The 18,761-nt window shown below is 46.0% G+C and overlaps 1 protein-coding gene across 1 annotated transcript in view; it reads left to right on the forward strand.

The window, feature by feature from the left end:
* sbf2 (SET binding factor 2) overlaps positions 1-18,761 on the forward strand; it is a 344,856-nt gene that overhangs the window by 138,662 nt on the left and 187,433 nt on the right. Inside the window, exons 7-11 of the mRNA XM_084308216.1 lie at positions 5,910-6,042; positions 8,674-8,782; positions 11,113-11,226; positions 11,576-11,653; positions 15,075-15,188. Of these exons, the coding sequence (XP_084164342.1) occupies positions 5,910-6,042; positions 8,674-8,782; positions 11,113-11,226; positions 11,576-11,653; positions 15,075-15,188 (548 nt within the window). The remainder of the gene's footprint in view (positions 1-5,909; positions 6,043-8,673; positions 8,783-11,112; positions 11,227-11,575; positions 11,654-15,074; positions 15,189-18,761) is intronic.

The following is an 18,761-nucleotide window of genomic DNA, read 5'->3' on the forward strand; positions in this document are numbered from 1 at the left end:
TACACTTCACCAGTGAGAGCCCTCGCTGCCAGGTGAGAAGAGAGCCGCTGGCTGTCGCCGCACGTGTCGGAGGAAGCGTGCAGATACTTCAGGGTTCCCTTGTACCGACCAGTAGGAGAACATGTGCACAACAACCAGGTAGGGGAGGGGGGGGGGAATTGGCACAACGACTAAATTGGGACGGGGAGAAAAACAGAGAAAAACCGGAGAAAGAGAGATACAAAAAAAAAAAAAAAAAAAAAAGTATGCATACTGTTGTGTTAATTTCACGACAAGAGATATGTAATGTTAATGACCTGAAATTATTCCGTTTTTTTTGGGGGGAAACCCCGCATATATCGGTATCTGTTGATATCGGAGTTGGACAATATCGGTATATCGGTATATTGGTAAAAAAAAAAGCCAATATCGAACATCCCTAGTAATTTCCCTTTGCCCTCGCGAGGCTCGCCGCATGGGGGAGGCTGGCGAGGAGAGAGAGAGAGAGAGGGCGTGTGGCGGGTCATCCCCAGTCACCAGAGAGAGAGGGGACGAGTGGAGGGTCATCATCCCCAGTCACCAGAGAGAGAGAGAGGAGGAGGGTCATCATCCCCAGTCACCAGAGAGAGAGAGGAGGACGAGTGGAGGGTCATCATCCCCAGTCACCAGAGAGAGAGAGGAGGAGGGTCATCATCCCGTCACCAGAGAGAGGACGAGTGGAGGGTCATCATCCCCAGTCACACCAGAGAGAGAGGAGGACGAGTGGAGGGTCATCATCCCCAGTCACCAGAGAGAGAGGAGGACGTGTGGAGGGTCATCATCCCCAGTCACCAGAGAGAGGACGAGTGGAGGGTCATCATCCCCAGTCACCAGAGAGAGAGAGAGGAGGAGGGTCATCATCCCCAGTCACCAGAGAGAGAGAGAGGAGGAGGGTCATCATCCCCAGTCACCAGAGAGAGAGAGAGGAGGACGTGTGGAGGGTCATCATCCCCAGTCACCAGAGAGAGGACGAGTGGAGGGTCATCATCCCCAGTCACCAGAGAGAGAGAGAGGACGTGTGGAGGGTCATCATCCCCAGTCACCAGAGAGAGAGAGGAGGACGAGTGGAGGGTCATCATCCCCAGTCACCAGAGAGAGAGAGAGAGGACGAGTGGAGGGTCATCATCCCCAGTCACCAGAGAGAGAGGAGGACGAGTGGAGGGTCATCATCCCCAGTCACCAGAGAGAGAGAGAGGAGGAGGGTCATCATCCCCAGTCACCAGAGAGAGAGAGAGGACGTGTGGAGGGTCATCATCCCCAGTCACCAGAGAGAGAGGAGGACGAGTGGAGGGTCATCATCCCCAGTCACCAGAGAGAGAGAGGACGTGTGGAGGGTCATCATCCCCAGTCACCAGAGAGAGAGGAGGACGAGTGGAGGGTCATCATCCCCAGTCACCAGAGAGAGAGAGAGAGGACGTGTGGAGGGTCATCATCCCCAGTCACCAGAGAGAGAGAGGACGAGTGGAGGGTCATCATCCCCAGTCACCAGAGAGAGAGGAGAGGACGTGTGGAGGGTCATCATCCCCAGTCACCAGAGAGAGAGAGAGGACGAGTGGAGGGTCATCATCCCCAGTCACCAGAGAGAGAGAGGAGGACGAGTGGAGGGTCATCATCCCCAGTCACCAGAGAGGAATGTGTTGGACATGTCACGATGCACAGGAAGTGAAGCCCCCGGGCGGGAAGGAGGACGGGGGGGGAAGGAGAAGCTGTCAACAGCCCTGCTGCTGTGTTGTTGTTTGCTACCTTTGTCTTCGTCTCTCTGTTGTCTGGAGCTGCTGCCTGCCCTTTTTTTTCTGAGCCCTTTTTATTTAGGGCTCAGAAATCATTGTGTCGCTGTTTCCACGAGATATGAGAACGGCTCCAAGGACACAAAGGGGCCGAGCTTAGATAACGTACTTCCAGAGGGAGCAGTTTAGATAACGTACTCCAGAGCAGTTTAGATAACGTACTCCAGAGCAGCTTAGATAACGTACTCCAGAGCAGCTTAGATAACGTACTCCAGAGCAGCTTAGATAACGTACTCCAGAGCAGCTTAGATAACGTACTCCAGAGCAGTTTAGATAACGTACTCCAGAGCAGCTTAGATAACATACTCCAGAGAAGCTTAGATAACGTACTCCAGAGGGAGCAGCTTAGATAACGTACTCCAGAGCAGCTTAGATAAAGTACTCCAGAGCAGTTTAGATAACTTACTCCAGAGCAGCTTAGATAACGTACTCCAGAGCAGCTTAGATAACGTACTCCAGAGCAGCTTAGATAACGTACTTCCAGAGAAGCTTAGATAACGTACTCCAGAGCAGCTTAGATAACGTACTCCAGAGGGAGCAGCTTAGATAACATACTCCAGAGCAGCTTAGATAACGTACTCCAGAGCAGCTTAGATAACGTACTCCAGAGCAGCTTAGATAACGTACTCCAGAGCAGCTTAGATAACGTACTCCAGAGGGAGCAGCTTAGATAACGTACTCCAGAGGGAGCAGCTTAGATAACGTACTCCAGAGGGAGCAGCTTAGATAACGTACTCCAGAGCAGCTTAGATAACGTACTCCAGAGGGAGCAGCTTAGATAACGTACTCCAGAGGGAGCAGCTTAGATAACGTACTCCAGAGCAGCTTAGATAACGTACTCCAGAGCAGCTTAGATAACGTACTCCAGAGGGAGCAGCTTAGATAACGTACTCCAGAGCAGCTTAGATAACGTACTCCAGAGCAGTTTAGATAACGTACTTCAGAGCAGCTTAGATAACGTACTCCAGAGCAGTTTAGATAACGTACTTCAGAGCAGCTTAGATAACGTACTCCAGAGGGAGCAGTTTAAATAACGTACTCCAGAGCAGCTTAGATAACGTACTCCAGAGGGAGCAGTTTAGATAACGTACTCCAGAGCAGCTTAGATAACGTACTCCAGAGGGAGCAGCTTAGATAACGTACTCCAGAGCAGCTTAGATAACGTACTCCAGAGCAGCTTAGATAACGTACTCCTGAGCAGCTTAGATAACGTACTCCAGAGGGAGCAGCTTAGATAACGTACTCCAGGCTGAACGTGCTCCTCGTATATAAAACCATGCTACTTGAAATGGCGTTTTTACTGTAGATTGAAATGGTTTTCCCCCCCAAGGGGATTGATGGAAGGAGATGTTTTGCTTGGACTAGCTCGTCTGCCGTCGTGACTTTGCAACAGGAGCAAATGATTTCGTCAATCACTGACCCAGCTATTGAGGTTTTAGTTTCAGTTTCCTGTCCCAGCGTATCGTCGATTGAAGAACTTGACACAGACAACACGCACGCAGCCTTCCAGTCCCAGCTCCGCCAGCGTGGCGGATATGTCTGCCCGTGTTCCTCTGTCTTTATCACTACATACGCGTGATGAAGTGGTCTGTCAGTTGTCTGATAGGAGACAATAACAGGAACTGTAAACTTGGAATTTATCCGGACTGTCACGTTGGTATTTGACATATTATTTATGCAGTATGAAACTGTGTGTAATTTCCTGTGTTATTGAGGGATGTGTTTTCCCATGCGTTTTATATTAAATACGAATCAATTTTCCACCATTATGTGCAACGCAAGTTGTATGTGCCCTAGCAAGCTTCTGTTCTTATAACACAGAAACTGGCTATATTGTTAAAAGTGTCATCATGCATACAAAATGTGTCTGTCCTAAAAGATTAGGAACGGTCCAATCTCAATTCCCTTCCCTTGGCCCTACCCCTAGTTTTGGAGTGCCCTCGACTGGGTAGTGGCCCTTCAGAACGGAGCTACAAGGGGAAGGGGTTGAAATCTTTACCCAGGAAATGGGACACCCCTCATTACATCATCAGTAGTAAAAGAATGTAAAGTACTTACATATTATTCTTTTTTTTGTATCCACTTTTTCTCCTTATTTCTCCTCCCATCCCAATTTCGTGTTTCCAATTCTCCCCTCCCCTGTCTTGAACGTTGCTCAACTATGCCCCCCACTGGTCGGTTGTAGGGAGGATAGAAGCCTTGCATCACGTGTCCCCTCTGGTACACGAGGAGGCAGCCTGTCACATCTTTTCACCTGCCAGCGCGGACTCTCAGTGGCGAGGTGTAACGCATGGGAGTCTCACACTATTCCCGCTACTTCCTGTCTCTGCTGTGCAGGCGTCCCCCAACCGACCTGTAGGAGTCGCTGTCCACAACGTCCAAATCCCCACCCATTGACTTCCACCCGCTGGCTCTGCTAATTGAGCCAGTATGACGGCCGGCCCAAGCCGGAGGCAATGCTGACACCCGGATTCGAGACCGGAGTCTCTTGCATTGGTGACGAGCGCAATCTCCGCCATGCCACCCTATGCCTTACTACTTACATATTTCTGTAGTAGTATGTATATTTTGTATTATCGACTTATTTGGTTGAATGACTCGGGTCCTTTGATGGGAATCCCCATCAAAACCGGATGTTGTTTTTCTCACATCGCAAAATGTTGGTCCAATCCATAAACAATGCAGGACAAGTTCACTACAGTGCACCCTCAAGGAAGGCGGGCTGGAGCAAGTGATCAAACCTGTTCACGTCAGCCCCAAATAAGACCCACAATGCAATGCACTGTCATGTATTGTCATGTTGTTTTTTCCCCCCAAATAAAGATGGCGGGAACGATGGAATGCAAGTTACTTACTAAATGAGATTAAACACATTTGGAGAAAGTAATTAAATATGATAAACTAATTTATAATGTACTGCAGCTTGAGGTGTAAATGTGACTTTTAAAGATGTTCTAAATGTATATCCCTGCCAACAGGTTGGAATCACGCAGTTAGGACTCTTTCAAATACATACTTATTTCATTTATATTTACAAACTATTTCATGTAATTGTGTCCTTTCAGTTCAGTTTGTTACAGCACCCCGTACTCCCTCACACAAAGTGACCCTCGTAATGACAAAGTATTTTCTACAGTTAACTCCTCTTGGAGACATAACTATGACTATACATATTGTTATTAACTCCTCTTGGGGGCATGACTATGACTATACAGATTGTTATTAACTCCTCTTGGGGGCATGACTATGACTATACAGATTGTTATTAACTCCTCTTGGGGGCATGACTATGACTATACAGATTGTTATTAACTCCTCTTGGGGGCATGACTATGACTATACAGATTGTTATTAACTCCTCTTGGAGCATGACTATGACTACACATTATTTTGTGCAGCACTTCTCTGTATTGTACTGTACTGTACTGTACTTCTCTTACTGATGCAAATAATTCTGGGAACCTATCATGGTTGCTATTGCCCAGCTAGGCACACTGTCATCCAGGAAGTGCTAAATACTAACGTGAAATGCTAACATGCAACTTGTATTATAAGTTGATACATCTCGTGATGTGATCTATGCACGAAAACAGATCTCAGCCAATCTTAGTTATAACAAGATTGTGTAAGATAATAAGTGTTGTGTTTAGGTGAAACAAAGTTTAGGTGGAAAAAGATAAAGTTAAGCAGCTTGGGGGAAGACGTGAGGGGAAGGAGGGCAGGGGGTTCATAGATCCTTGCATTCTCAATTCTCAATAAATAATGATTTAGCATTTATTATCTTGTCACAACAATTTCATTTAAAATATGTAAACATATATTGTACCAACCTTGTTTTATTAAATGTGTTAGTATTACTGGTTCTATTACAATTCTGGTCAGATAAAAAGGAGATTTGATCTGTTGAAATCTGTTGCCAGAAATGGGTCTTGAGCAGGGGTGGGGTGGGGGGGGGGGGGGGGGGGGTCCAATACGGTCATTTGTTTCTGAAATCGCCCACCAAAACACCAAATGTTTTTGATCAGTTGTTCTTGTAATAATATATAGCCGTCGCATTCCAACAAATACCTCATTAATTACATTCTCTTTTGTTTCCATTGCCAGGAATACAGAATGTCCTGAGCCTCTTCTGTGCGGTTCTGACGGAACACAAGATTCTCTTCCACTCCACCAGTTATCAGAGATTAGAGGAGGCATGTCGCGCTCTGGAGGCAATCATGTTCCCGCTCAAATACAGGTGTGTGTGCTCCTCTTGACATGTTCCCGCTCAAATACAGGTGTGTGTGCTCCTCTTGACATGTTCCCACTCAAATACAGGTGTGTGTGCTCCTCTTGACATGTTCCCGCTCAAATACAGGTGTGTGTGCTCCTCTTGACATGTTCCCGCTCAAATACAGGTGTGTGTGCTCCTCTTGACATGTTCCCGCTCAAATACAGGTGTGTGTGCTCCTCTGACATGTTCCCTCCGGAACACCTCTGCTAGCATCACGACATGCTTGGCTCGCCGTTCGAATGATACCGGTCATAAATGGTAAATGGCTGCATTTATATAGCGCTTTTATCCAAAGCACTTTACAATTTGTTCCTCACATTTTACCCGTTCACTCACACATTCACACACCGATGGCAACCATGCAAGGTGACAACCTGCTCACCGGGAGCAATTAGGGGTTAAGTGTCTTGCTCAAGGACACATCGACAAGCTGCCTGGGAGGAGGGGGAATAGAACCGGGAACCTCTGGATTACCAGACGACTGCTCTACCCCCTGATAGGCCACAATGCATACGGCGTGCATTGCTTGAACACCATGAAAAATTATATTTGATATAATTGCCGTTTTTAATTGTTTCAAATGTTTAATTGATTGACTTTCCTTATTATCTTCTTTTTTTATTATTATTATGTGTCATATTTCTCCATGTCATTGTAAAGGAGAGCTCGCTCTCAATGATCCTTCGAGATTAAATAAAGATTGAATGAATGAATATGTATTGTTTGTATATAATGACTAAAAATGTATTGTTAATAGGATTCTTGGATCAACTCTATTCTCGATTGGGCGTCGAGCCTTACTGTATGTTGTTATCACCTCTCTTTGGATGGGCGATTGGGTGTCGAGCCTTACTGTATGTTGCTATCGCCTCTCTTTGGACGGGCGATTGGGCGTCGAGCCTTACTGTATGTCAGTCTTTTCATCTGGAACCATCGAGCCCAGTGATTGACTTGTGGCCTCTATGGTCTTTTGTTGTTGTTTTCTTTTTTCACTTCTTAGCACACATGACCTCCCAGGGTGCGAGAGGGATGACATCACCCTTGTTAGAACAAATTATTAAATCGTTAATGGGATTTTAGTGGAAAAGTAGAGGAGAACAACAACTTTCCAGCCTTTCAAGCACCTTGTTAAATTCATAGTGATCACATCCCTCCGTGAGTTCAATAATCCCCCCCCCCCCCCCCCCCCCATGAGTCATTAGCAGTCAGCCGCCAATATTGGCTGCCTTATGTGTCTATAGATATCCATTCTATTATTATTATTATTATTATTATTATTATTATTATTATTATTATTATTATTATTAATAATTATTATTATTATTATTATTATTATTATTATTAAAAAATAGTATTAACTAGTGCATACTAGGCGAGTACTCAAATCTTAGTCTATGTGACGGGCACACTAGCACAGAATATGGTGGGATACTATCATACATTGTAAATATTTGTATTATAAAATGTAGGGATATCTTCCCAGCGTTTATTTATTTATATTTATTTTTTTACAGGCTTATGCCGCCACATGTGCTGACTTCAGAGTAGCGCTCTGAAAACTTGACCCGGCTTAAAGATATGAGATCACAATTATTCAACACGATTACTCACTGACTTTGGAAACCTCATGCATTTATTGAACTTAGAAAAAGAAAACGTGACCTGGCTTCACGATATGAGATCACAATTATTCAACACGATTACTCACTGACTTTGGAAACCTCATGCATTTATTGAACTTAGAAAAAGAAAACGTGACCTGGCTTCAAGATATGAGATCACAATTATTCAACACGATTACTCACTGACTTTAGAAACATTGTGCATTTATTGAACTTACAAAAAAAATTAAACACTTGAAACTGTCTTAAAAATATGACCCGACTCATTATTATCTTTTCATAATTGTTAGAAGCCAAAATCGTAATTGAAAATAAAATGTGATGAATTGCAGAGCCCTGTGATGCACTCTACTTCTCTGTCGGTGTGACTTCTCGTTGCTAGGTTACCCGTAACAAGGTTACCCGTTACTAGGTTACTCATCTCCTAGTATGGGGTAACAGTGACTCAGGAGGTAGAGCAGTCGTCTGGTAATCCGGAGGTTCCCGGTTTGATTCCCTCTCTTCCCGGGCAGCGTGTCGAAATGTCCTTGAGCAAGATACTTAACCCCCAATTGCTCCCGATGAGCAGGTTGGCACCTTGCATGGTCGCCTCCGCCATCGGTGTGTGAATGGGTGAATGTGAGGAACAAACATTTTTAAAGCGCTTTGGATAAAAGCACTATATAAATGCACCATGTACCATGTATTTATCATTTAAATGTTACTTGACCTTTCGGACAAGTTATGTTTTTGTAGGTTTTTATTGATTTTTGCTACCGGCAGTCCGGTAGAGAGAGCGAGAGAGAGGAGGAATGGGAGACAGAGCAGAAGAAGACATTCGGCAAAGATCACCGGGTCCGGGAGTCGAACCCAGGTCGGCCGTGTAGCACCGTAGTGCTGTATGCGGTGCGCCACTCGGTCGCCCTGTACTTATCATTTGCACATGTTTGATATTGTGTGTGTATCTCACGCTCGCCTCCTCTCGTCGACTCAGCTACCCGTACATCCCCATCCTGCCTTCGCGGCTCCTGGAGGTGCTGAGCTCGCCGACGCCCTTCATCATCGGGGTGCACTCCATGTTCCAGCACGACGTCCAGGACCTGGTGAGTGGAAACCGCGTATTGCCGCTAGCTAGTAGGGATGGGTACCGAATCCGGTACTTTTAAGGGTACCGACTAAGGATGTCCGATATTATCGGCCGATATTTGCATTAAAATGTAATATCGGAAATTATCGGTATCGGTTTTCAAAAGAAATATTCAAATTTTTTCTTTTTTTACATTTATTTAACCTTTATTTAACCTTTATTTACCCAGGCAAACAAGTAAGAACAAATTCTTATTTTATTTATTGTGAAAAGTATGCATAATGTTGTGTTAATTCCACGACAATAGATATGTAATGTTAATTACCTGAAATAATTAAGTTTTTTTGGGGGGGGAAACCCAGCATATATCGGTATCGGTTGATATTGGTATCGGAAATTAAGGTCGCTTTCACATATAGTTTTGGTGGACTCGGTGCGGTTCTGGGGGTGAAGTTGCAACATTGTTGCATTCTTCATTTGGTTCGCCTGCGTTCACACAGATATCCGTCATGCGGACCGAGACCTTCTGAACAATGTCACGCGGTCGAAAAGGGCGCTTGTCTATTGGACAGTGGAAATGTGTGTGTGGCTGCGATCCCGTGTGTGCGCGCGCGTGTGTGTGTGTCTGTGTGTGGAGGACTGCGAGCCCTCCAGATCAGCGGAGCCGAGTTTTGACATGGCATTGATCCATTGTTCTATTGAAGCACATTACCACCATCCTCTCGCTAAACAACTTGTAGACCACGGTGTTTTTATGAGTGCCCACAAGTAGCTGTTTTATTAATAATATAATAAGCCGCGCGCCTCGGTAATAATAATAAACCGCGTTTTTTCTTCCTTCTTCCCAAGATGCACAGATAGATAGATAGATAGATAGATAGAGAGAGAGAGAGAGAGAGAGAGAGAGAGAGAGAGAGAGATAGAGAGAGAGAGATAGAGAGATAGATGGAGAGATTAGATGCAGTGTGCTTGTTTTGCAGTGAGTGCTGCGAGCAGTGGTAATAATAATCACTTCCTATATTTGGTTCGCGTTTGGTTCGATGAAGCCGAACCGAGACCTACGTTTTCAGGCGGACTAGAGTTCGCCTGCTTGGTCCGCGGACCGAGTTCGACACGCATTCACACAGACCCGAAAAACCGGACTATCGAATTCTGGTCCGAAAGTCCAGACCAAACAGCCCCTGTGTGAAAGCGACCTAAGAGTTGAACAATATCGGTATATCGGATATCGGTAAAAAAGCCAATATCGAACATCCCTAGCAAACGCCTGCGAACACCAGCAACTAGGACAGAGAGACTTCGGCTCAGCTTCTTCCCCCAGGCCATCAGAGCCTTAAACACTGAACTCTCCACACACAAGCACACATGAGCACACACACAACACACACACTGTACACGCTCACACACTAGCAGCCACTTTCACATGAGCACACACACACCCATGCTGCACACGCTCACACTTATGGTCACTTTACAAAAGGAAAGGTCACTTTTTAAGAATAGTATAGTATAACTTGAGATTGTATGGTATAGCATTGTATGGCAGTGTACATAGAGACCCAGTGCCTCATCCGTAGCTAACAGTGTATTGCACTAACACAGGACCTAGCATGTCCTACCATGCCCTGTAAAAACTCATGTACATATACCGATATGCCCTACTTTGATTACTTGTATTATTGCACAATGTCGTTCTATTGGATTCTTATTATATTATTATTATTATTATTATTGTATTATGCACAATTGTTGCAGGCTAGACCCCCCGCATTTCATTGTATACTTGTATGCCGTGACAAATAAAACTCTTGACTTGACTTGACTTGACTTAAAGTACCGGAAAAAGGTACCGTGGGTACCGGTATCAATTCACATGTGAACGGTACCCAACCCTACTAGTTAGACCCCCCCCCCCCCCCCCCCACAGAGACAACGGATCCCATAAATTGCTGGCACGGTGCCTAAATTCTTACTGAAAGACTCGCCCATGTTTAAGTCTTTCTCAATGTATTGCGATGATACTTTATTTATAGCGCTGATGATTTACTGTAAGAGCTTAGGGGGTCAGGTCAGACATTCCTATTCCTGGCACGAGGAGATTCCACACTCGGGCCCCACGAGTCGGTCGGTTTCAGCGAGGATTTCACACCGGGAGGTTCCCCCCCCCCCCCCACATTCTCTTCTCGGCCAAGACCGTTATTTCGGTGGTTTCGGCCGAGACTTATCTATCGGACATATTGTCCTCTGACTCAAATCAAACTAGCTGAAATCTCAGTTGTGTGCGTCTGTGTATCTGTGTGTGTGTATCTGTGTGTGTCTGTGTGTGTGTGTTCCCGTTCCCCCCAGTTGGATGTTATCATTGCTGACCTGGACGGGGGAACCATTAAGATTCCTGAGTGCATCCACCTGTCCCAGCTCCCGGAGCCTCTATTACACCAGACACAAACTGCCCTGTCCCTGGTGAGTACACACACACACACACACACACTCGCACGCACACACACACACGCACACACACACGCACGCACACACGCCTTCCTTTCTAAGGAATACACACAAACATTCATACAACTCATGCCAAACTGAGTTCACCCATCTTTGAACCCTGGATGGAACAAATCAAAAGGATTGTTTGGTCCGTCATTCCGCAGCTGTGTCGGTGTCCCTCCTTATGTGAGCGCTCGTTGTAACGGGATAGGATTTATTTGACGGAGCGGTGCAATAAAAAAGCCCATTTGGTTTAAGGGAACAACCGATGAGAGCACATGAATAAAGCGTCTTCTCCCTCTGCCCCCCCCCCCCCCCCCAGGCTCTGCACCCGGACCTGGCGGTGGCAGACAACGCCTTCCCCCCACCGCGCAGCGCCCCGTCCAACCCCAAGCTGCTGGTAAGTATTCACCCATCGCTCCCTCTCGTGGAGACGGACCTACCCCTCCACCCTGCTGACCCCGTATAGAGCTACGTCAAACTGGAACAAACTTACATATTTTTTTTTTTATCCACTTTTTCTCCCATTTTTTTCTATTTTCTCCCATCCCAATTTCGTATCATCCAATTCAACCCTCCCCTGTCACGAACGCTGTTTCTTGCCTCCCACAAGTCGGCTGCAATGTGGACTAAGTCATACATGGCACAAGTCCCCTCCGGTACTTGAGGTAACAGCAGTCGCATCTTTTCACCTGCGCAGCTCGATCTCCCAGTGGCGAGGAGTAACGCGTGGGAGGCTCACGCTGCCCCCGACACTTCCTGATTCTACTGCGCAGGCGCACCAACCGACCTGTAGGAGTCGCTGTCCACAACGTCCGATCCCCACCCATCAGTTTCCCACCCCCTAATACTGCCAATGTGTATTAGTACGGACGACCAGCTAAACTGAAAGCAATGTGGAGCGCTGGGCTCGAACAGGCGAGCCCAGCGTCTCCAGCATTTGTGGCGAGCGCCTTGCCCACTACGCCACGTAGCCGCCCCTGAACAAACTTACATCTAGGGGTGTAAAGGTACACGTATCCGTACCGAACCGAACCGTTTCAGTGTGTACCGTACCGTACCGAACGGCTGTGTAGTGTACCGAACGAATACAGCGGTATGTTAACCACTAACGACCGCCCACCGGGGGCTGTTTTTTTCACAATCTAATATAATTATTATTGTTATTTTTTAAATGTTTACAAGTCGATTGTTAATTTCAATATAGAATATTCGTTGACAGCCCTACAAGTACAATTAGTTACTGCACACTACATCACCCCTGAGTGGAACATGGAAAGCCAAACTTTTTCCCCCACTGTACCGAAAACCCGTACCGAACCTTGACTTCAAAACCGAGGTACGTACGTACCGTGGTTTTTGTGTACCGTTACACGCCATTACATCTAACACATATTACCATACCAGTAAGACACGTTTAAAAAAGAAATTGAGAACAGCGGATTTTACAGAAAGAAATCATTTTATGATATACTTTTTTTCTTTTTTTTTATCCAAATTAGGGCATTTGTGTGTTGGTACAGTAGGGGACCTCTGTGACCTCTCCACTTCTGTCGAGCTTCATTCATGTAGACAGACAAATTACTATCTTTACTGTCATTATTATTCTTTGTTTTGGTGTTGTTGCTTGTACAATGTGCATGGAAGTATTGTTTTATTCTGATTGTACAATGATTTTATGTTTTGAATGTGTTATGTTATTTTGAGAGGACCCCAGGGAGAGTAGTTGTTACTGTGGTAACAACTAATGGGGGGATCCTAAATAAACTAAAGTAAACCCTCAAGGTGTCTCACTGTCATGAAAGGTACTGAGGTACTAGATGTGTGTGCATGTGAGAGAGTGAGTGATGAGGTACTAGATGTGTGTGCATGTGAGAGTGAGGGATGAGGTACTATATGTGAGAGAGAGTGAGGGATGAGGTACTAGATGTGAGAGAGTGAGGGATGAGGTACTAGATGTGAGAGAGTGAGGGATGAGGTACTATATGTGAGAGTGAGGGATGAGGTACTAGATGTGAGAGAGTGAGGGATGAGGTACTAGATGTGAGAGAGTGAGGGATGAGGTACTAGATGTGAGAGAGTGAGGGATGAGGTACTAGATGTGAGAGTGAGGGATGAGGTACTATATGTGAGAGAGTGAGGGATGAGGTACTATATGTGAGAGAGTGAGGGATGAGGTACTAGATGTGAGAGAGTGAGGGATGAGGTACTAGATGTGAGAGAGTGAGGGATGAAGCACTAGATGTGAGAGAGTGAGGGATGAGGTACTAGATGTGAGAGAGTGAGTGATGAGGTACTAGATGTGAGAGAGTGAGGGATGAGGTACTAGATGTGTGAGAGTGAGGGATGAGGTACTAGATGTGTGAGAGTGAGGGATGAGGTACTAGATGTGAGAGAGTGAGGGATGAGGTACTATATGTGTGAGAGTGAGGGATGAGGTACTAGATGTGTGAGAGTGAGGGATGAGGTACTAGATGTGAGAGAGTGAGGGATGAGGTACTAGATGTGAGAGAGTGAGTGATGAGGTACTAGATGTGAGAGAGTGAGGGATGAGGTACTAGATGTGAGAGAGTGAGGGATGAGGTACTAGATGTGAGAGAGTGAGGGATGAGGTACTAGATGTGAGAGAGTGAGGGATGAGGTACTAGATGTGAGAGAGTGAGGGATGAGGTACTAGATGTGAGAGAGTGAGGGATGAGGTACTATATGTGTGAGAGTGAGGGATGAGGAACTAGATGTGAGAGAGTGAGTGATGAGGTACTAGATGTGAGAGAGTGAGGGATGAGGTACTATATGTGAGAGAGTGAGGGATGAGGTACTAGATGTGTGAGAGTGAGGGATGAGGTACTAGATGTGAGAGAGTGAGGGATGAGGTACTAGATGTGAGAGAGTGAGGGATGAGGTACTAGATGTGAGAGAGTGAGGGATGAGGTACTAGATGTGAGAGAGTGAGGGATGAGGTACTAGATGTGAGAGAGTGAGGGATGAGGTACTAGATGTGAGAGAGTGAGGGATGAGGTACTAGATGTGAGAGAGTGAGGGATGAGGTACTATATGTGTGAGAGTGAGGGATGAGGAACTAGATGTGAGAGAGTGAGTGATGAGGTACTAGATGTGAGAGAGTGAGGGATGAGGTACTATATGTGAGAGAGTGAGGGATGAGGTACTAGATGTGTGAGAGTGAGGGATGAGGTACTAGATGTGAGAGAGTGAGGGATGAGGTACTAGATGTGAGAGAGTGAGGGATGATGTACTAGATGTGAGAGAGTGAGGGATGAGGTACTAGATGTGAGAGAGTGAGGGATGAGGTACTAGATGTGAGAGTGAGGGATGAGGTACTAGATGTGAGAGAGTGAGGGATGAGGTACTAGATGTGAGAGTGAGGGATGAGGTACTATATGTGAGAGTGAGGGATGAGGTACTAGATGTGAGAGAGTGAGGGATGAGGTACTAGATGTGAGAGAGTGAGTGATGAGGTACTAGATGTGAGAGAGTGAGGGATGAGGTACTATATGTGAGAGAGTGAGGGATGAGGTACTAGATGTGAAAGAGTGAGTGATGAGGTACTAGATGTGAGAGAGTGAGGGATGAGGTACTAGATGTGTGAGAGTGAGGGATGAGGTACTAGATGTGAGAGAGTGAGGGATGGGGTACTAGATGTGAGAGAGTGAGGGATGAGGTACTAGATGTGTGAGAGTGAGGGATGAGGTACTAGATGAATTCCTTCTGCCCTAAAGGTACAGAAAACGCCTTGTATGTCATGTTATATAATTGTCTTATCATACTTTGCATTTGTGTCATAACTGTAATTTCTGTTCCAGGACAAGGAGGTGAGGGCTGTATTTCTCCGACTGTTTGCACAACTCTTCCAGGGCTACAGGTCCTGTCTGCAGCTCATCCGCATTCATTCTGAACCCGTTATTCACTTTCACAAGGTAAGATGGCAACATCGTGTAGAGACAAACCCGTTGTCAGGGAAACCTTTCGTACTGTCCGTCACAACAAACCTCTTTTGTCGGGTAAACCAATTGTACCGTCGATCACAACAAAACCCTTTTGTCGGGTAAACCATCTGTACTGTCGCCGCCCTACACACTACACAACTTGTCAAGATTTTCAGAGCTCTGTGCTGTTCACACAACCAATCTTGAAGTGGTTTGCAGCACAGTACAGGACTGATCAGCGACAGGGGTTTACACATTATTACACACGATGTTTCATGTGGGGAGGAATCCCTGAGATCTCTGAAACCACGTTTTGTCACAAAGAAACATGTGAGAAGTGACACCGATTTTGGTTCTGCAGGTGTTTTGTTTTGGTCGGAGGAATTCTCTGGAGAAAGCACAGGGCAAGGTTTAAACTCTTTCTCTTTTGCTCTGAGAGAACAAGCTGTCATTTTCTCTCTCTCTCTCTCTCTCTCTCTCTCTCTCTCTCTCTCTCTCTCTCTCTCTCTCTCTCACTCTCGCCTCTCTCTCTCTCTCTCTCTATCCCCCCTCTCCCCCTTTCTCTATCTCTCCTTCTCTCTCTCTCCACCCCTCTCTCTCTCTCCCACTCTCTCCCCCCCTCTCTCGCTCTCCCACTCTCTCTCGCCTCTCTCTCCCCCCCCCTCTCTCCCCCTTTCTCTCTATCTCTCATTCTCTCTCTCTCCCCCCCCTCTCTCTCTCCCACTCCCCCCCCCTCTCTCGCTCTCCCACTCTCTCTCGCCTCTCTCTCTCTCTCTCTCTCTCTCTCTCTCTCTCTCTCTCTCTCTCTCTCTCTCTCTCTCTCTCTCTCCCCCCACTCTCTCCCTCCCTCCCTCCCTCTCTCCTTTTCTCTCTCTCTCTCTCTATCGAGCGCAAAACGAATGAAAAATGCCAACTTGCCTCTGATCTGGGGCTTATTGTCGGTGAGTGGAAATAATCAGGACTATAATCATGTCGTCTGAACTCGGCTTAGACCATCTGTACTGTCGATGGCAGCAAACCCTTTGCCAGGTAAACCATCTGTACTGTCGATGGCAGCAAACCCTTTGCCAGGTAAACCATCTGTACTGTCGATGGCAGCAAACCCTTTGCCAGGTAAACCATCTGTACTGTCGATCGCGAAACAAGCGTCATTGCAAAGGTTGCAGCCTTACAGTGTTACAGATCTATTACCATCACAAGTGGAAGTCACAAGTGGAAGAAATCTGTAAATGATTTTGTCGTGTGATATAATGATATGGATAAGCGCTCAATGAAGAAACCCAGTCCCATTGCCAAACACCTACAGACAGTATGCTACTCATGGGAGACGAATAAAAAGGTCATCATATGGGCCGGTGGGGGTAGCATTAGGGTTGGGCACCGAACCTTCCGGCACCGAACCTTCCGGTTCTGGAACCGGAAGTAACATATTTGCATTTCGATTCTTAATTTCGATTCTTTTTTTAACTTTGTTAATTAATACCCTAGTTACAGTACAGCAACCAAATTAAACTGTATCAAGTCAACTGAAAATGTGAATAGTATGATTTTCTTTTACGATTTTACAAACAATTATAAAAATCTCCTGTGAAATAAGCTGTGACCTGTTTTTGACCTGCACCTCAAAGAATCGGAATCGAGAATAGTCTAGAACAGGAATCGATATGGAGAATCGAACCGGAATAGTTCAAATCCAAACGATGCCCTAGGTAGCATACAAACCCAGTTTAGGGTAAGCGGTTTTAGGGTAAGGGATGTAAAAGTATGGAAGAGGATACAACCAGGTTTAGGGTAAAGGGTTTTAGGGTAAGGGGTGTAGGGTAAGGAATATGATATCAATCAATCAATCAATCAAATTTATTTGTATAGCACGTTTAAACATGACGCTTGTCAACCAAAGTGCTTCACATAGCTAAGCTAAGTACAAAGAAAAGTATAAAATAAACAGAAAAATTAAATAAAATCAACGGATAGACAAAGGAAAAACAGAACAACATGTCAACAAGTACGGCAAGAGTCAAGGGTGAGTCAGGGAAGGCCAGGCGATATAGGTGGGTTTTGAGTTTTGATTTAAAAGACTCGATGGAGGGGCAGATTTAATGGACATGGGGATGCTGTTCCAGAGGTCAGGGGCTGCGACCGCAAAAGCACGTCCCCCCCTAGACTTGAAGTTAGACCTACGGGTGGTTAGGAGACCCTTGTCAGCCGATCTGAGGGCCCTGGCGTTGGTATAGGGGGTGAGGAGGTCTGCTAGGTAAGCAGGGGCTTTACAATTTTGGGTTTTATAAACCAATAAAAGGACCTTGAAGTCTATTCTAAAGCGCACCGGAGCCAGTGGAGGGAGGCAAGTACAGGGGTGATGTGAGCTCTCTTCCGGGTACCTGTGAGCAGTCTAGCGGCAGCGTTTTGGGGGAGTTGTATACAGGCTATGGTAGATTTATTTAGCCCCAGGTACAGGGAGTTACAGTAGTCTAAGCGTGAGGATATGAAGGCGTGAATTACTCTTTCCAGGTCTGAGGGGGAGAGGATGGCCTTGATCTTGGCTATGGACCGGAGCTGGAAAAAGCACCCCTTCACCATCGAGTTTACCTGCCTATTGAAGACCAAGGGGCAGCATGTATAGGGAGAATAGGATAGGGCCAAGGATGGAGCCTTGTGGAACCCCGCAAGAGAGAGAGGCAGAGGGGGAGGAGCAGTTTCCGATGTTAACGGAGAAGCTTCTATCACTGAGGTAGGAGATGAACCATGATAGGGCTGTGCCACTGACACCAACTGCCTGGTGAAGACGGTCAATGAGGATAACATGGTCTATTGTATCGAAAGCTGCACTGAGGTCTAAGAGCATTAGGACAGCACAGTCCCGGTTGTCGGTAGTGAGGAGCAGGTCATTGGTGACCTTAAGCAGGCAGATTCTGTGCTGTGGTTGGCTCTGAAACCTGACTGAAATGTGTCAAGGATGTTATTCAAGTGCAGGTAGGGAGACAGCTGGGAGAGAATAGCCTTTTCATATGATATGATATGAACCTGGTTTAGGGTAAGGGGTTTATGGTAAGGGGTGTAGGGTAAGGGAATAGGATATGAACCTGGTTTAGGGTAAGGGATTTTAGGGTAAGGGATGTAAAAGTATGGAAGATGATACAAACCAGGTTTAGGGTAAGAGGTTTTAGGGTAAGGGATTTAAAAGTATGGAAGATGATACAAACCAGGTTTAGGGTAAGGGGTTTATGGTAAGGGGTGTAGGGGTAGGGAATAGGATATGAACTGGTTTAGGGTAAGGGGTTTAGGGTAAGGGGTGTAGGGGTAGGGAATAGGATATGAACCTGGTTTAGGGTAAGGGATTTTAGGGTAAGGGGTGTAGGAGGAAATGGTTCAAATGTGACCCACTGTTTTAATCTGCCAAACGTGTTTCGGGTGAGATTTACTGTAGAATATATCTGTTCCGGGTAGTGCGTGTGCATGTGTGTTTGTGTGTGTATGTGTTTGTGTGTGTGTCTTTAACAGAGTGCATGGCTTCCCCATGATGTTATCTTCTCCATGTTTACGTTCGCTCCGGACAGAGTCCTC

Source organism: Notolepis coatsorum (assembly GCF_963971535.1).
Source record: "Notolepis coatsorum genome assembly, chromosome: 2".
NCBI lineage: Eukaryota > Metazoa > Chordata > Actinopteri > Aulopiformes > Paralepididae > Notolepis > Notolepis coatsorum.